Raw genomic sequence first — 17,930 nt, forward strand, 5'->3', positions numbered from 1 at the left:
AAGCAGATCACTGCGATTGTCCTCGACTGTAGCACTGATGCGTCTCCGTGCAAGTCTAGCACTTCTAAGCAAAAGCAAAGGACAGACAGACGGGACGACGGGTGACGAGCACTGACGCTGTCATTTTGTGGCACCGTTACCGGATAAATACTTGTCTGGAAACTAAAATTAGGCTTCACAGATGATTAGTCCTACGGTCTGTGAGGGTTCTCTGACATACAGGCCACTGTACATCCCATGGAAAAACAAAAGGGCAACTGGACGTCTCACCCAAGTAACTTCTTCAGTTCTAAAAGACTGGTGGAGATTTGGGGTTTAAATACGACTACACCTACACCTGAAGCACAAGGGATGCTCCTTTAGAGGACAACAACATCCATATTTTAGCTAGAGAAGACAGATGTTGTGCAAAAGGAGTAAAGGAAGCCATCTATTCGGAATTGGAGACAAACACCGATCAGTCATAACATTACGACCACCTTCCTAATGTTGTGTAGGTCTCCCTTGTGCCTCCAAAACAGTTGTGACTCATCAGAGAATGGACATGGACCTTCTGAGGGTCAACACTGGAGGCCAGGTCAACACCTTGTGTTGTTCTTCATGTTTTTTTTTTAAGTTGTTCCTAAAATGTTTTTGTGTGTGGGTTCCTGTGTCAGGCTGCATCCTGCTGGGGATGGCTGCTGCCATCAAGGAGTGTCATTGCTATGGGGTGGGGGTGCCTGGTCTGGTCCAGGTGGGTGCTACATGTCTAAGGAACATCCACACCAATGAATGCCAGGTCCAGAAGTTTCCCAGCAGAACACTGAATTCTCACAAGATGGTCAAAGATATTCACTTCTCATAATGTTGTGGCTGATCGGTGTAATTTGTCATCAATTTACAGCAAAGTCTTAACATCTGGTTTTCAGGTGAAAACCCTAACTTCCCACTATCCATTTAAAGATAAAGCAGCTACTTGGATCAAATGTCATCAAGAAACTCTTCAAGTCCAGTTGTCCTTGTTTCAGCTTGTTTTCTTTTTTAGGTATTAGTCTTTCAGATAAACCCCACACACTTTCAAATTCTATCTCAGCATTTGAGGAACTTGAAGCTGAAGAGAACAGGAAGACGGATGAGAACGGGAAAAAATAAAAGGTCTAGGCTAGCTTCTAAAGAGCTGTTTGTATGAACTACGCCTGCGTCAGAAGCCGACCTAGAGGCTGCTCATTACTCATCACATACATGGAGCCGCTCCCTGTCCCCCGCCTCCTGCTCCTCTCCCTCGGGACAGACGGTTACAGAAAAACAGACTCTGTTAGTGTCACAAAAAGACTGCGGCACCCACAATGCACCTGGCCAGGAAGTACCTTATAGCTAATGTACAAATCTCAAGAGCCGCTGGGGGAAAAGACACATCAGGAGAATTAAAACTGTGATCTATGGGGTTTACTGGTTTATAAGTATTTTTATCTTTTATTTTATTTTGTTTTATTTGTTGTAGAGATACTTACATTTGGAAGTTCAGAGTCCGCCTTGCGGTAGGAGAGGAGTCTGTAGGTGCTCAGATTGTTTTCAAAGCTCCTGCAGAGATTACAAAATGTAAACAATAAAGGTTAAACAGTGTAGACATGAATTCTGACGCACAGAAAGCAATTCAACTGTAAATCAATAGAAACACAGTTGAGCTGGAAGCAGGGCACACAACCAGCTCAATATAAACTCGCTCTCTAGAAGCACCGCTAAAGCATTTTAAATTTGATTGTAGGCACATTTCAGAAACCTTTCAGCTCGTGCTGGAATTTCATAAATACCTGCCGCGCAGTCTGACCGCCTCCTCAAATTTCTTCTCATCCATGGCCTTCTGCACTTCTTGGGTCTGATGAAGGACAAAAAAAAGAACTTATTCAACAAACACAAACACTTTTAGCTAGCTTGCTTGGTTGTGTCTCGCTGGTCAGTTTTGGGGAAATGTATTACAAATTAGTACAGATGCTCTGAGGAGGAATCTGCCCATGTACTGCTGCCACTCTTATTTAACAGTAATTTAAGTGAAATGTGGTTAATTAGGTAATATCTAAGGTCGCTTATCGTTAAAAAAAATCCATTTGTTTTTTAAAAAGAGAAAATGTTTCACTCATTTTGATATCACATAGAAAAAGCTGCTGCAGTTGCACCAACACTAGTATTACACTAATAATCAGATTAAAGGGGCTTCAGGTAACCACATTAATTAGAACAGACTGGACCAAATCAGACTGAGTTGGGGTGGTGTAAGCAGTAGGAACATTTTAAAACATTTTAAATTTGCTTGTTTGATGTTCAAGGTGTTACATGGACTTGCCCCACCTCCCATGTCTGACTTTCAGCGGTCTCAGGACCAGGGCCTCCTCTAGAGGGGACTGTGAGGTCAACAAAACGCTCTGGAACAGTCTTCCACTCTCCATAAGGTGAGTGTCCCACGTTACAAACCTTCAAAAAAACTAACCTCAAGCAGTGGTTGAAAGCAAACCAGTCTCGTTACCATTGACTTTCATCCTCTTAGTAATGTAATGTCTTGTATTCTATTGTCCTGTCCTATGTCTTATCATGTTTTTGTGTTACCTGCCGAGGGAGTGCGGATGCAAATTAGGATTGTTGCTATAATCTGGCATATTTACATCTATTTCTGTCTGAGTAGATGTTCATTAACGTGCACTGTTCCTATCAAATAAATGAATTAAAAAATAAATAACCATGTGAACACTTGATCTGTTGATTTCCACAAAGGACAGAAACACAGACGTAGCAAAACAACCAGATGTTCAAACAAGAAAAGATGAACGTTGGAACATGTGGAGACATCGTCTTCTACTGAGTTAATTCTTCTTCTGATATAATTCTGGCAGATTTGACGCTCCACAGCGGGGCAGAACCGCCATTTTTGGGGCACATACACATGCAAATCTTATCAGATCATTTTATTTAGCGTCCAAGATTTCAAGCAGGTTGGAGAATAATTGTCCTCTGGCCCCGTTAAGACCTTGCGTTCATATCCGACCTGGGCGACAACAGTGTTTGTTGTTTTTACTGCTCACGAAGGAGCACCCTGCTGAGTAGGTGGTGTTTACTGTGACTCACGCTTCCAAAGGAATGAGGTCAAATGCGTCCCAGTCTACCTCCACATGTAGTCAGAGATCAGATCACTTAAATGCATCCTCGATTTGTCCTGGCTACGTTGACACTACGTTTACTTTAAGCTCTTAACAAGCAAGCTTTATCTGTATCTAAGCACAGACCTCATTTAAACAACCCTATCAACGATCTCAACGACTCTAAGCAGCCCCCCTCCCTCTCTCCAGTCTGTTTAGTTTCTGTTTTCGCTTGAGCTATACCATGACCTGCCACTTAGAAAAAGGTTTAGAGTGACAACAACAAAATGTTGAGGGTTGGAGGTTTTACTGCCACTGCCTGCTGCTTTTTTTAATGACATGGAAAACATGTGACTGTATTATAGGTAACGGTTAAAGCTAATATTTAGTGGTGCAATATCAAATTGCGAACCAACACTCACCATCTGAACACACTCCATGAGCGGCAGCCGAACGGCCTGGTTGCCAACCAGAGACACGACGCAGGCCGGGGTGTTGGCAGACGCCTCCAGTAGCGCGAGCACGGCCTCCACGCCCATACGACTCGCCTGGGAAAGTCATTTAAAGGTGACTAGTGAGCAACTAACACACCTAAGGACCAGATATTTACATTTAATGATCGAGGGAGCGTAGGGGGATGGAGGCTTACCAGGATCCTGTCGAAGGCGGATGGGGTTCCACCTCTCTGCACGTGGCCCAGGATAGTGACCCTGGTGTCGAAGCCCAGGCGGCGCACTACCAGCTGGTTGCAAACCGAGAGCATGCAATTAATGCGAGGAATGTAGTGTACGACAGATTTTAATGACATCTTCAGGAAAACACCGAAATAAAAGTGTCAAACAGATGGGGAAATCATGCAAAACGTCTCCTGTCATGTTAGCCAGTGCCAAATAATGTGCATGCAAAGGGAACTCAAGGCTTAGGGTGCACGGTGAGTTGGGGAAAGGGTGAAACACAGCAACTACAAGTAAGATGTAAAATGTTTACAGCGTGCTGAAGGAAACCAACGTCAAACCGTGAAATTAAAAAAACAAAAGGGTCCATGCGTCTGGAGGAGAGTTTGCAGGTCCGCCATGCCTCGATCGATCGGCCTTCCCCACTTCTGTACTTACATCTTTGATATAATCAGGAGTTATTGCCTTGTTGTGGCTATCAATGGCGCCCTCGGCTACAATAATAATGTTCAGCCGCTTCCTTTCGGCGCGGTTCTAGAGGGACAGTGAAGAAGAAGCACAGGCGTTTGAAAAAAACATGACATGAGGAAAGTTTTGCATTGCCAAAAGCTGGAGCCCGAGGACGGAGGACAAGCTAAAAACCTTTAACATTTAGCCGAGTCGCCACCGTCGTCTCAAAATACAGGCACTTGCCACATTTTAGGGAGAAGCTCCACATATGTAGCAAACCTGGACATTTTGTTTTCAACAGAGAATTTCAAAATACACAAGAACAATTCAAACCCAGCTCTGCAACGTTATGTACTTGTGTAGTTAAATGGAGAAGTTGGCTTAAAGGTGTCCTGTGGACATATCTAACAAATGTATTGAACGCATTTCATTGCTCACATGAAGGCCACCTCCATTGTTTCAGTCATGAAATTTGAAGAAGAAGAAGCAATTTCTTCTTTGTCTTTTTCTAGACATTTGCCAGGTTACTCAGTGCTGCCACCGACTGTCAATCGACGGAACTGCACGACACTAGGGGGACATGATACATGAAGGTGGAACCATTTACTTCCACTAAAGTTGTCAATATCCTACATTTCCCAGAATTACCAATGGAAAAACCCTCGATTGGTGACATTGACCTCAGTGTGATTGTTAAACACTGGTTCAAAGTCATTTTCTGTGAAAGTAATAAGTAGAAACGTCTCGCAGAATGTGGCAAGTGTCTGGACTTTGTAAGAACTTTTGTCGTGACACTCCGGCCGTCCGATGTGTTCGTATCCACCGGCCGGTCCAGCTTCTGGTTCCCCTCTGCGTCAGCATGAAACTGAGCTCTACTCACGTCCTTCACAAAATCAGAAGTAATGGGTTGTCCTTGTCTGTCAATGGCTCCTTCAGCGACTATGATAATGTTCAACCTGGAACCCCGAGATCGACTCTGGACGATAATAATAATAATAATAAGACAAACTGAGCTCATCAAATCTCTTGGCAAATGCATGTTAACACCAATTTATAGCAAAAACCATGAAACCAATGACCTACTGGTTGAAAACAGACGTGTGTGTTTGTGTGTGTCAACTCAACACAGCATGAGGCTCTGTGGCGCAATGGATAGCGCGTTGGACTTCTAGTCAGACACTTGAGATGTCATTCAAAGGTTGTGGGTTCGAGTCCCACCAGAGTCGTAGCTTTTGCTCATGAACTTGTATCTCCTTAAAAATAAGGTGTATACTCCCTAACTGTATTTCCACAATTGCATAGTGCATTGGACATCTTGAGACATCATAGATGAGTTAATGGTGTGGAGTCAGATCAGTGTTGGGGGTTTTCCACGTCAACGTTCAATGTTCAATTGTCAATCTACACAACAAAAACTGACTGGATTCAGCAATTACATGTAGACCGAATCCAAACCAGAGTTGCTGGTTTTCCTCCTGACAATGAGCCTTGTTTGTTCAGACTGATTTAAAAGAATTAAAATCGGAATTAAATCGGATTCAGATGATGTTGGGATGTTTTGGTTTTCTTGTACTTTTTATAGAAAGACAATCCTGTTTGATGTCTGCACAATCCAGTAGTTGCCTATATGTGTGTGTGTGCAAGGTCAATTCATCTCTTGCAGGAATTTTGTCAGGAAAAACACAAACTGTTGAGTAAAACTAAGAAGTCTGGTTACGTCATTGGATATGTTGAGACAAAAAGCAGCCACAAGCAACAGGCTCTGTGGCGCAACGGATAGCGCGTTGGACTTCTAGTCAGGCACTTGAGATGTCATTCAAAGGTTGTGGGTTCGAGTCCCACCAGAGTCGTAGCTTTTGTACAGGAATAAACCTCCCAGCTCCTCCTGTGGTGCCTGGATCTATACTTAGCTCATACCACTCGTTTCAGCTGTCACCATCGAGTGAGCCCTCTATAAGCAAACTGTAAACAACTGGAGCATAGATCAAGTGAGGACAGTGAGCTTTTGAGATTTTTATTTTTTTTTCCATACCTGACCTTGTTGGAGACTAAAGCTGAACACGTTCAGCTGGTTAAGAGCACTTACACTGGATTTCACAGAGTTTTAAAACACTGTTTGTGCAATGATGACTCAGTCAAACTCTTGAGGGTTGTGAATTTGAGATCAAGTATCTCCTGGAAACAAACCCTGGAAACTGAATCTGAGTTTAAATAAATGTATGTTGAGCAGGTGCATACTCTATGTAGAAGAGTCCATTTACTGATATGTACATGTCATATTAAATGGACACTCAAATGATTCAGTGTGTGTTACCTCAGACAGTTTCTGACACATGGTGTCCTCCCAGCCGTCTTCAGGAGGCATTTCTGGGATGAAAACCCAGTCTGCTCCGCACGCCAGGGCGCTGACCAGGGCCAGATATCTGAGCACACACGTACAGTGTTAAGTACATTAGATGTTGTCTAACGAACATGTACTCCAACAGAAAATATTCTAATATATATGTTTGTTTTTCACTCAAAAAGAAAAGCACCTACCCGCAGTGCCTCCCCATGACCTCCAGCACAAACGTCCTCTGGTGGCTGTTAAAACAGAAAGTGTGTTGGTCTGTTAAATGCACGACAGACCACAAAAGACACTGTCACAAAAAACGTCTCCGATTGTTCACAGGGTAGATCTGTTCACCTCTGAGCCGTGGTCATGATGGCGTCCACCACCTCAATGATCCGGTGCAGGGCCGAGTCGGTGCCGATGGTCATGTCGGTGCCGCAGAAGTCGTTGTCGATGGAGCCGACCATGCCGACGATGTGGAGCACGGAGTTACTGCGGGCTGCCTCCTCATCGATCAGACCTAGAGGGACACGAGTTAACACTTTGTTAATGTAGAAGCCATCTGGTCAGCTCCCTTTATATCCTGAACTGTCCCACCGAGACAAAATTCCTCAAACATGTGAGCGTATGTGCCGATCAATCCGTTTCGGACACACCTGTAAACTTATATCGTATGTAAAGTCAGCGATCACCTTGCTGGACCAGTTCACTCAACAGGCCGCTCCACTCCTCCCTGAACAGGTTGGCTCCGGTCAGACTGCCGTCTCCACCGATCACGCACAGGTTGGTGATGCTGCGCTGCACCAGGTTGTGTGCAGCCTTCAGGCGGCCCTCGCGGGTACGAAACTCCTTACAGCGGGCGCTACCGATCACTGTACCGCCCTGAGAAACACATACGTCATATATCGGGAAATCTAGTATTTCTACTTAGCTTCCTCTGGACATGAGTGTATAGTTCAAAGGCTAATTTATTTTGCTGTTGGGGTTGATATCTAGCTGAATGCATGAAAGACGATAAACGCATCAGTTATCAAACTACTTTTTTTTCCAGTCTCAAGGTAAATGTTAGTTCCTAACTTTGTTAAAGTCCTCAACTGTGGGAGTTTCCAGTTTTCTTATTTGCTATTAACAGAATATTAAATGTAAAACTCTTTAAAGTAGAATGGGACAGATGGACATTTCGTTGATCTTCTCAACCTCCATGTTTCTGGCCCTCCTGGAAAATCCTCATCTTGTGTTCTTACAGACAGAATGGATTTGTTCCAGTAACCAGAGCGAAACCAGAAGATCAAGAGTTTACATGGTTATTAAAGGTTTATATCACCACCTCCACATCTACATTAAAAACTCGACAGGCTACTAGTGTCCAACAGCAGCAGAAAGCTCATGTGCTCACCACTTGCAGCATGCTGGAGACGCTTTCCCAGGACGCCTCTTTGATGTTGTCTCCGCCGTCCACCATCCCCTGGTAGCCCTGAACAATGAAAACATAACCTACATTAAATTTATTATGATTTGTGACACAGTTAAGAAGCTGAAACAAGAACAACTTTGTCTTTGTTGCTTTGTAAAAGACTTAAGACTCATTTAAGGTACTGTGGGACATAGACTCCGTAACCTACGTACGTAGCCTAGGTACATAGCCTAGGTGCGTATCTTACGTAAATAGGCAATGTACGTAAGCTACCTACGTAACCTACGTACGTAACCTAGGTACATGACCTATGTACGTAGCTTACGTAAATAGGATATGTACCTAGGCTACGTATGTAGGCTATGTACGTAACCTATCTACGTAACCTGCGTACGTAGCCTATGCCGGTGCAAGCCATTTAGACTCAACAGTCTGGCTTGCTCTGTTAATTAACAACGGCAACTGAAACTGGCGAAATTTCTGTGAAAGTTCCACAACAGAGACGAGTCATACGAATGTTTGTTCTCTGAACATCCTCCGTTCCTTTCCTCGATGTGTTCCATCTTTATTGATCCAAGACAATCACTTAGAAAATTGCGTAGTTACATTTCTGGGGAGGTGCATGTCACACTACGGTGTTAGGGTCTGTGCTGTTGCCGTAGCTACGGCATCTAATCGACGCAGAAGCCTAAACCGCCTATTAAAATGAATCGGTTATTAAAACAGCTGCAAGCACATTAACAATTCCTCGTAAGTGTGATTACAACAATACAACAAAACAGAAGAGGAACTTATGTGAGTTATGGTTTATTTCCTGTTTTGTTTTTATAGATGCAGCGTTGTATTCAGAGATTCAAACCACCAGATGAGCTCCCAACCCAAATAAAGGCATCGTGGCGCTCAGCTGTCGTTACTTCCAGCCCAGTGCTTATTGGAGGCTGATGGAGGTGGGGGTGGGGGGTGACAGTGCAGCCGGTGAAGGATGAAGCCTGCCCCTGGTAATCCAATTATATCCACACTGAGACCAGATCATGTCTGTCCGCCACTGACGCCGCCATCAGTGGCGTCCTGCCCCCTCGAAGCTGCACAAATGTCCTCTGACATTCAATACCGAACGCCTCCCACAGCTTTTCTATCACTTTAGCTGCTTCATCAGTGGATGCAGCTTAACAACAGCTTCGATGCTTAAGAAGACGTTTTGCGTGATGGATTAGCTCTGAAGACCTGGTCTGAGTTTCGGCAAAGACATTGAATTTTTAAAACGAATACAACAGTTTTTCTTTTGATATGGCAAAAGTAAGAGAGGATTAAGTATTAGGATACTCTCTGAGACAAGCTGAAACAAGGGCAACAAGGGCAAGAGTCCCTAGAAGACGTTTCATCCAAGTCTTCGATCCTGTCCTCTTTCTCAAATGAATGAGACCCATTATTGACCCTACAGTACGAGGGTGTAAAACCTTTTGGAGACAGATATTAGGACTGTGTTCAGACAAACTGATGACTGATTATATCTCTGTCCACCTCCAATGTTCAGAGAAGGATGAGTTGTGTGTGTCAGGCTGCATCCTGCTGGGGATGGCTGCTGCCATCAAGGAGTGTCATTCCTATGGGGTGGGGGTGCCTGGTCTGGTCTAGGTGGGTGCTACATGTCTAAGTAACATCCACACCAATGAATGCCAGGTCCAGAAGTTTCCCAGCAGAACACTGAATTGTCTATAATGCTGTGGCTGATTGATGAACATGTTCAAGAGCTAAAGAACAACTCTGGTGGGACTTGAACCCACAACCTTTGAATGGCATCTCACATCTCTGACTAGAAGTCCAACGCGCTATCCATTGCACCACAGAGCCTGTTGGACACGTCAAAATTGGTCGGCAAACTGACCAAGGCAGATGGCAAGAAGGTTCTGGGTTCTAATCCATGGGCTGAGTTTGCATGTTCTCCCTGTGTCTGCGTGGGTTCTCTCCAGGTACTCCGGCTTCCTCCCACCGTCCACGGACATGCTGGTTAGGTTCATTGGTGATTCTAAATTGGCTGTAGGGGTGAGTGTGAATGGTTGTCTGTCTCTCTGTGTTAGCCCTGAGACAGACTGGAGACCTGTCCAGGGTGGACCCCGCCTCTTGCCCAATGACAGCTGGGATAGGCTCCAGCCCCAACGCGACCCTTCACAGGTCAGAAGATGAATGAATGAATGAATGTTAGGTTCAGAGAAGAGTTCTTCCTTTAAGAAATGTGGACGCTGTTGTCTTCAAAACAGTGTCTCTTGTCCTTCAGGTGCAGGTGGACAGCCGAATCCTGGCCTGTAGAGCTGTTTGTTGACAGATCGTTCAATGAACTGAGCTGCGTGAACTACACTTTCCCTGGGTGTTTTGTCTTTGGGATAATACGTTTATTCCTCATTGTGTTAACCGGGTCAGAAATTTAAACTGTCCAAGTTTCTCTTATACGCCAGACTTGGATGAAACGTCTACAAGTCCCACTGCCCTTGTTTCAGCTTAGTTTTTTAGATACACCATGACCTGGATGACTGACGACCTTTACAGACGTGTACTTTTGACTTTTTTGCTTTCAAGTTAAGTTTAACGCGTTTGCCTTCCTCTCACCAGATCTAACATTTCCTGTGGCTGGTGAGTTTAAGTTAAGTTTAGGGTGATGTCAGGTCTCTGAGTCCTGCTGGCTCTCTCAGGACGATCACAGCCAAATAAAGAAGGCTTGTCACTATTAGTTTAGGTCACTGCGGAGTCTGAGAGATGCCGCAGACTCCCCTGAGGCTGGGTCGCATCTCACCTCGTGGACGAAGTAGACCTTTGCTCCGACATAGATGCCCATTCGGACGACAGCCCGGACGGCTGCATTCATGCCTGGGGAAGGGAGACAGGGGGGTTAGTGGTCACAGAAGAAAACACTTCTAATGATAAAACAGCAAAGTCACAGCTGACGGGTTTAGGAAAACGTCAGTCTTTGTTAAAATGATGTGTGTTTCCGTGTCCAGTGATCTTATCTACATCCTCTTCTGAACTGTAAAGAGGGAGTGGCAATAGCTAGACAGACCAGCAGACAACAGGAAAGGTCAAAACAGAGAAAGGAGACAGCGCAGGAGAGGAGAGCCCCTCAGGAGGAGAGTCTGACGGAGCACTTAGTGAAATTAGAAGCAGGAAGCAGAAGTCTGCAATCATAATTTTGTGGTCCTACAAGAAAAGGAGGCACGCACGACTGACCTTTAACTTCCCTGGACGCAACCAGCATGCAGACAGACAGCTGATCAATCTTTAATGATTCCAGCAGGAAACGGTGGGTTTAATAAGAGGAGCCAGACTCTAAATAAGAACTGCAGCTCAACATTACGATGAAAGGATGGATAAACGCTCCAAAATGAAATCCAAAGGGCTAGAGAGCTACCGCACATCACCAGAACCAGATGATGTTTGCAATTTTATGGGATAATAAAAAGTATAAATGGGCATCCAAGGTCTTGATTGTCAATGTACCCGTGCAACAAAACGAACCTGTACATGCATTTCTAGACTCTTTCTTGAAGATAGGCAAGGTTATCAGTAAGATGATGTTTGCAATGCTACCAAGGAGTGTCATTGCTATGGGGTGGGGGTGCCTGGTCTAGTCTAGGTGGGTGCTACATGTCTAAGTAACATCCACACCAATGAATGCCAGGTCTAAAAGTTTTGCAGTTCTCCTGTTCTTAATGCTTTGGCTGATTGATGAACATGTTGAAGAGCTAAAGAACGACTCTGGTGGGACTCGAACCCACAACCTTTGAATGACATCTCACATCTTTGACTAGAAGTCCAACGCGCTATCCATTGCGCCACAGAGCCTGTTGCTCATTCAGCAAAGAAGTCTGACTGTGGTCGCACACAGAACACAACATGCCCAAGCTGCCCTCTCACAGCCACCACGGCTCTCTCGCCAGATTTCCTCCCACACCACATGCTGCTAACAACCCAGCCCTTTTCACTGGCACTGGTCTGCAGAATGTGTACAGAACGTGACTAACTCCTTGGATGGCAATGCCTCGCTCTAGGGCTCTGATCAGACATCGCTGCGAGAACTCGTTGCACTCCACTATTGTCACGTTCTGTGGCAAAGAACTGCAATCAAGGTGCAATCACACATTCCTCTGCAGCACAAACAATATGTTTCTACAGTTTACCTTGCAAATATTACGTCAAAACGTATAAAACATTTGCGTAGCCATTGTAGCGTAGTCGGTTTTACACCCAGTCACGTTCAACAGGTTGGCAATGGAGATTTTAAAGGTTTTGTAAGACCCAAGTAGACGAGAGCAGAGAGAAAGAAAAGTGCTCGTAAAGAGCCACAGTCAATTAAGATAAGATAAGCCTTTATTGTCGTTGCACACGAACATAAACCGAGAATCTATGAAACCAGAGCCAGATATTAAATCAACAAAGACAAACTAAACATGGGACGTCAACAAATAATGTCAGCCAGTCAGTTGTGATTAACTGTTTCAGCTCTACATCTAAACAATCTCCTGACACCATTCAGACTTCCCTTTTTTATTGTGTTTAATCATTGATGTAGATTTTTTTTTTTTATCTGTAGTTGTATCACAGAGGTTGCACAAAGGACAGATGCAGCAACACGAGTGGCTTCCGTTCCCAGAACAACCAGGCCTGCACGTGGTTTCAGGCAGTTAGCTGTATATGCTAACCAGTGCTGACGGGATATGAGCTGGTGTTGCTAAGAGACCAGGGCAGTTCTGATTGGGCCTCAACTACACAATGTTTTTAATGAGTTTTTTTGATTTTTTTTAATAATACAAAGAAATAAAAGGTGATGACAGATAATGGCGTTGTGTGTGTGTCATGTTTCAGCTGAGCTCTTGGAAAATAACTCAATTTTATTTTTCCCCCCACGGGCCTGCCACACTAACTAAATATCTCCAGCTGACTATGTCTGCATGTATTCTCCCCAGAGTGGTAGGAATATGCGCCTCGGTAATCATTTATCATCTCACAGCAAGGTTAATAGAGCTGCTCCCGTGGGAACACAACGTCCTGCGAAGTTTGTAAAGAGGACTTTCTTTGAAACAGAAAATAACGTGTCAGATTAAAATCGAGTACGTCAGTTTTACTTCATTTCCATTTCCAAATCCCAGGAAAAAACAACTAGCGGAGCGCTGTTTGCTTCTCTGTATTCACATATTTTCACACCCCAATAAGCCCAGTCTGCTCTGATTGGTCAGCTGCACATGAATGAGCGAGTCCCGCCCACTTTTCCAGTAACGCTGAATCTTGAAACTTGAATCACAATTTTAAAAGTACTTTTACAAGTGACAAGTAAAACAATATATTTTCAATGTGTCTTGTCTTGTAGTTCCCACTTTTGGCCACAGTGGCCGCTGTTCCCCAAAAGTAATACTTCAAGGTGAGCTTGTTTCAAAAGCTTCATCTTCTTTTACAGTAGATGGTTATTATACATTTTATTTATTTATTCATTTATTTATTTGGACTTCCCCCCATTTGTGTGTTTTTAATTAGCCTGCATGCTTCAATAGCTCATCTTCAAGGCTAGCTTAGCAGCTAGCTGTCAGCTGAAACCAGACTCAATCAAACACGAGCGATTATATGTATGATTTAAATCTCGTAACAGAAGTAACTCATTAGCTATATCCAGCTTGCGGCTTTGGAAAATGTACCAGAGTGATACGTCTTCACTTTTTTCCTCCTTCTGTGGTTCTTGAAAACCAAAGCCAGAGACGTGGAACCAATGATGATATTTGACTGACAGCTGAATCAACCAATGTGCATCCAGATCACGTACTATATACTATTGCCTACGATTTGTTGAAGGGGAAGGGGCATACAAATTCAGGAGAGCATTTTAAACAGATGCTGAATTAGAACACGCCCCCTAGTGCTGGATGAGTCTTCAACAAATGACAGGAAACCCTAGGACGGTCTGTTCTGATTTATGTGGTGACATTTTAATCCTGATTATTAGTGGAATAACAGTGTAAACAAAGCAGCTGATAACACCATTTTGAAGTGATAGTTATAATTACGTCTCAGCTGCAGCCAGGAAAAAAAATAAATATTGTCAGTGCAAAGTTCAAAGCTTGTCTCTAAAATCAAGCATTGGAAGTGATGTGAGGTTTTATGCTGCAGTAATAACACACCACTGCACTTGAGTAGTAGCCCATAGGCACACTGGGTTATGTAACAGCTGACAACGGTATAAAAACACCAAAATCACAAAATTAATCCCAAAGGAGAACATCAATTTGTTGAATATAATACACGACAGGCAGTTTTACATCATTAGGAGAAAAATCCAAGGTTAAAATTTAGATTTAATTCTCATTAATTCCTCTTTCTCCTGCATACTCGCTGCTCCTCACGTAGCCCCAGAGACAGGAAGCGTAAAGTCACTCAAGGGCACCGGAAGTCAACGTACGTCTCCTTCAAAATAAGAGCGCTCCAGCCCCCCCAAAATAGAGCGAACCCCTTTATCCTATTCATAAAAATAAACTGAACCGGAAGTGAGCGCGTTTAAGTCTGGAAACTTGACACTGGTCCTCTCACGACTCATCCTTCTGTCATGTCAGACACGTGTTTACGAATCTACAGTAACATATGTGTGCTTCCTCATTTTTATTTTAAATAATACATATATATATTCCTGAGGGGAATAATTATAAATTAGATGAGATTAGATTAAATGACTTAAATGTGGATTCTGGATACAAAATGAATGGTGATGAGGCTGCAACATCCTGTCATGTGGACCAACTCTACTGTCTGGACTCATGGCAAAATCATATAAAAATATTCCAATATATTAGATGTTATTATAACCCCAGTGGGTTTATAACTGAATTACAAGCTCTGGAGGCCACACACAAGCCTCCGCCATCTAGGAACAACCTCCCAGAGAAGAGATATGGTGCAGAATGCACGATGAGGAAAAGGAAAAGGAAAACCCTGCAGCTAATTAGATATATAAGTTACTCAGCTCAGTGCATCACTTGTTGATATTGGCTCATCTTTTAGAAACTTGTCTGGGATTATTATTAGGACTTAATACAGACATAGCATCCATGTAAACACACGTAGAAGCTGTTGCATAACAGTCATTGAGATCCACTGCACATAAATTATGAATTAAACTTTATTATTATTATTATTATTATTTTGCTCTATCTCTCTCTAAAGCTGCATCTTGTATTTTTCCTCCACAGGAGGAAGAGCCTTGCTCCCACCAGTCCATAATCGGATATTATTATTAAGTTGAAATTAAATGTTAAATTAAATATGTTGTGACTAATATTTCCACAGTAACGATGTTAATAATAGTAAAATAATATAAAGTAGTACAGGCAGAATTAGTTAGTTTATTAAGTCACAATGATTTGAGACATGACCACGAGCTGTCCGATAATGGAACCCTGCCTTACCTTGGGCATCTCCACCGCTGGTCAGCACCCCGATGGATTTGCCCTCCCCGGTCAGATTCTCGAAGAATTTCCGGGTGTCCTGTCGCTTCGGTGCCGCCGTGCCAGCCATGTCTGCCGCCTGACAGCCGAGCTGAAATGTACAGTGTGGACGGCGACGAGTAGCGCCGTGGATATCCGACACTAGTGGGAGAGTAGAGGGGTGAGATACTGTAGTAAGACTGCAGTGGTTACCGCCCTCCTCCTCCTCACACCCCTATCTACAAAGATCATAGATTGAGAGAGAGGAGTCACTCCGCTACACATAGAGTTGACACCTAAACATTGGCGTGTGTGGATTTCTTAATTAAGAAACATATAATTATATGATTAAAAAAATATATATTATTATGCTCTATTCAAAATAATAATCCATTTTGTTGTGTTAGCAAAACATATATTTGCTTGTGCTGTCATTGACTGCATTTATTGTATTTAATATGTTCATATAAACAAAAACTAAAGATTTGACTAATATTGACAGAGTAATATATAAAAAAGTATAGAAACCATTAGTTAGTCCTTCAGGTGTGTTTATTTATGTATTTTTTAGCAGCGATATTAAACTAAATATTAAATTATTAACCAAAAGTCCTACTTCAAGGCTAGCTTGTCACTTTAAACACAGTTTACGATAGTTGGCTCTGATACACATTAATATTTTGCATTAAAAAAAAAAAAAAAAAAAACAGGAACTAGCATTTCAGGGTTGTATCTCTCTTCGTTGTTTCCTACTTATTTTATTTGCTGTTTTAGCTTGCGTAAATATAACAGCCTATACGACTTCAATAAATCGTCTTTAAATATGAATGACAATTTTATGAACGTAAACAAGTAAGACATAAATAAATAAAATTAAAATTAAAATAATAATGAACTTTCTTGTGTTCGTGTTCTTGCTCTGTAATTCCAACTTTAGGCCACATGGGTCGCTGTTTCCGAAAAGTAATATTTTAGCATTTGCTTACACGTTTTTTTGTTTTTTTGTTTTTTTTACATTTGCTGGTTATCGTACATTTTCATTTTTTAAATTAGTTTGGACTAAAGTTTCCACCCATTTGTATATTTTTAATCAGCCCGTGTGGTTCAATAGTTTAACTTCAAGGCTAGCTTAGCAGTTAGCCAGACTCAATCAAACGTGTTTCGCAACTATATCTCTGCTTTAAATCTTGTAATAGAAATAACTCCGTGTACATTAAGAAAGCAAAAATATTTTAAAAAATCTGTTTTCTCTATGTGAATCTAAATTAATTTGTATGACGAAAATATAAATAAATTAGTAAATTGTAATTTATAGTTGTGACTATAAATTGTCCTTCGCTTGTAGATATACATTAGCTAGATCCAGCCTACTTTACAGTTTTGGAAAACCAGAGTGATACGTCTTCACTTTTTCCCCATCTGTGCTTCTCACGAATCAGCCTTGGAAACCAAAGCCAGAGACGAGGAACCAATGAGGTTCGGTCTCTTATTTGACTGACAGCCGAATCAACCAATGAGCGTCCAGATCACGTACTGTGGAAAAATCCCAACCAATTAACAACCGAGTGTGCGGCTCTTCAGTCAGGAAATAACACTTGTGGTCACAATTCATAAGTTTCTTTGCAATCTAAGCAACAACAAAAAAAAAAAAGAGTGTTGTAATATTAAAAGTTGACATTATGCAACACCAGCAGATTGGATTATTAGAGGAAATTATGAAATTGCATCAACGAAGAATTAAAGAATTCTCACAGTCATAAATGTCTGTATGGTGACACATATATGTAGTAAAATATGGGCTTTTTTAATGTGTATTTCCTGTACTATATCCTGACGTGCATGATGATAAACAAAGCTGCAGTGTTATTTAAACTCTGGGAGTTGGACAGAATCCACGACCTTTCATTAAAGTTCACGACCTTGAGCAATCTTTTACGTGCCACAGGCTTTATCTCAGAGACTATTCTCTGCTCCAGGACAATGCCACATCTCACTCTTGTCACCGGCCAGCAGCTGTAATATTTCATAATACTGTAGGTTTAATCTGAGAGTACACGGGGACAGTTTTTTCATATCTGAGCAGAAAGTTGCGTTGGCGTGTGTTTGGATTTGAAGGGCCACGCAGAGGGCAGCAGGCTCTGGACCACATTCAATTTTCTCTCCGTGGAAAACACAAGGGCCTCGCCAAGACGGGGCCTGTGGGGTCTTGTGACATATTTGCTGTTCCTCACTTCTTTAAAGAAACTTCCAGGATTCAAAATGAGGAACCGCTTCCACGCCACAAACGGTTACACAGACAGTAACTTGTGATTCTAGTGTTATATTAAAGACGTCAAATAAAGATGAAATGAAACAGATATAAGGTTTTATCTGGCTTCAGTTCACTAAAACGGGTCAGAATTGGTTTAAAATGAAGGTTACACAGAATAGGTGTTCTGAAAGGTCTGTGAGGTGAATCTACAACAAGTGTATGTCGATTAGCCATTACATTATGACCAT

The 17,930-nt window shown here is 42.5% G+C and overlaps 1 protein-coding gene across 4 annotated transcripts in view; it reads right to left on the bottom strand.

Annotated features, from left to right (window-relative positions):
• The window catches only part of LOC311489660 (ATP-dependent 6-phosphofructokinase, platelet type-like), a gene marked incomplete at its 3' end in the record, with an annotated part of 29,047 nt that extends 13,360 nt beyond the window's left edge, over window positions 1–15,687 (bottom strand). For 3 of the 4 annotated variants that reach the window (XM_084546844.1, XM_084546843.1, XM_084546846.1), the window contains exons 1-12: window positions 15,414–15,687; window positions 10,766–10,839; window positions 7,960–8,037; window positions 7,256–7,445; window positions 6,918–7,083; window positions 6,770–6,814; window positions 6,546–6,654; window positions 4,220–4,315; window positions 3,757–3,849; window positions 3,530–3,655; window positions 1,791–1,855; window positions 1,491–1,560 (exon numbers count right to left, since the gene is read on the bottom strand). In XM_084546844.1, the coding sequence (XP_084402970.1) occupies window positions 1,491–1,560; window positions 1,791–1,855; window positions 3,530–3,655; window positions 3,757–3,849; window positions 4,220–4,315; window positions 6,546–6,654; window positions 6,770–6,814; window positions 6,918–7,083; window positions 7,256–7,445; window positions 7,960–8,037; window positions 10,766–10,839; window positions 15,414–15,522 (1,221 nt within the window). In that variant the 5' untranslated portion in view covers window positions 15,523–15,687. The remainder of the gene's footprint in view (window positions 1–1,490; window positions 1,561–1,790; window positions 1,856–3,529; window positions 3,656–3,756; window positions 3,850–4,219; window positions 4,316–6,545; window positions 6,655–6,769; window positions 6,815–6,917; window positions 7,084–7,255; window positions 7,446–7,959; window positions 8,038–10,765; window positions 10,840–15,413) is intronic. The other variant, XM_084546845.1, reaches the window with a different exon arrangement.
• Window positions 15,688–17,930: the final 2,243 nt, after the last annotated feature.

The sequence above is a fragment of the Chelon labrosus genome, assembly GCF_963514085.1.
Source record: "Chelon labrosus genome assembly, chromosome: 6".
Classification (NCBI taxonomy): domain Eukaryota; kingdom Metazoa; phylum Chordata; class Actinopteri; order Mugiliformes; family Mugilidae; genus Chelon; species Chelon labrosus.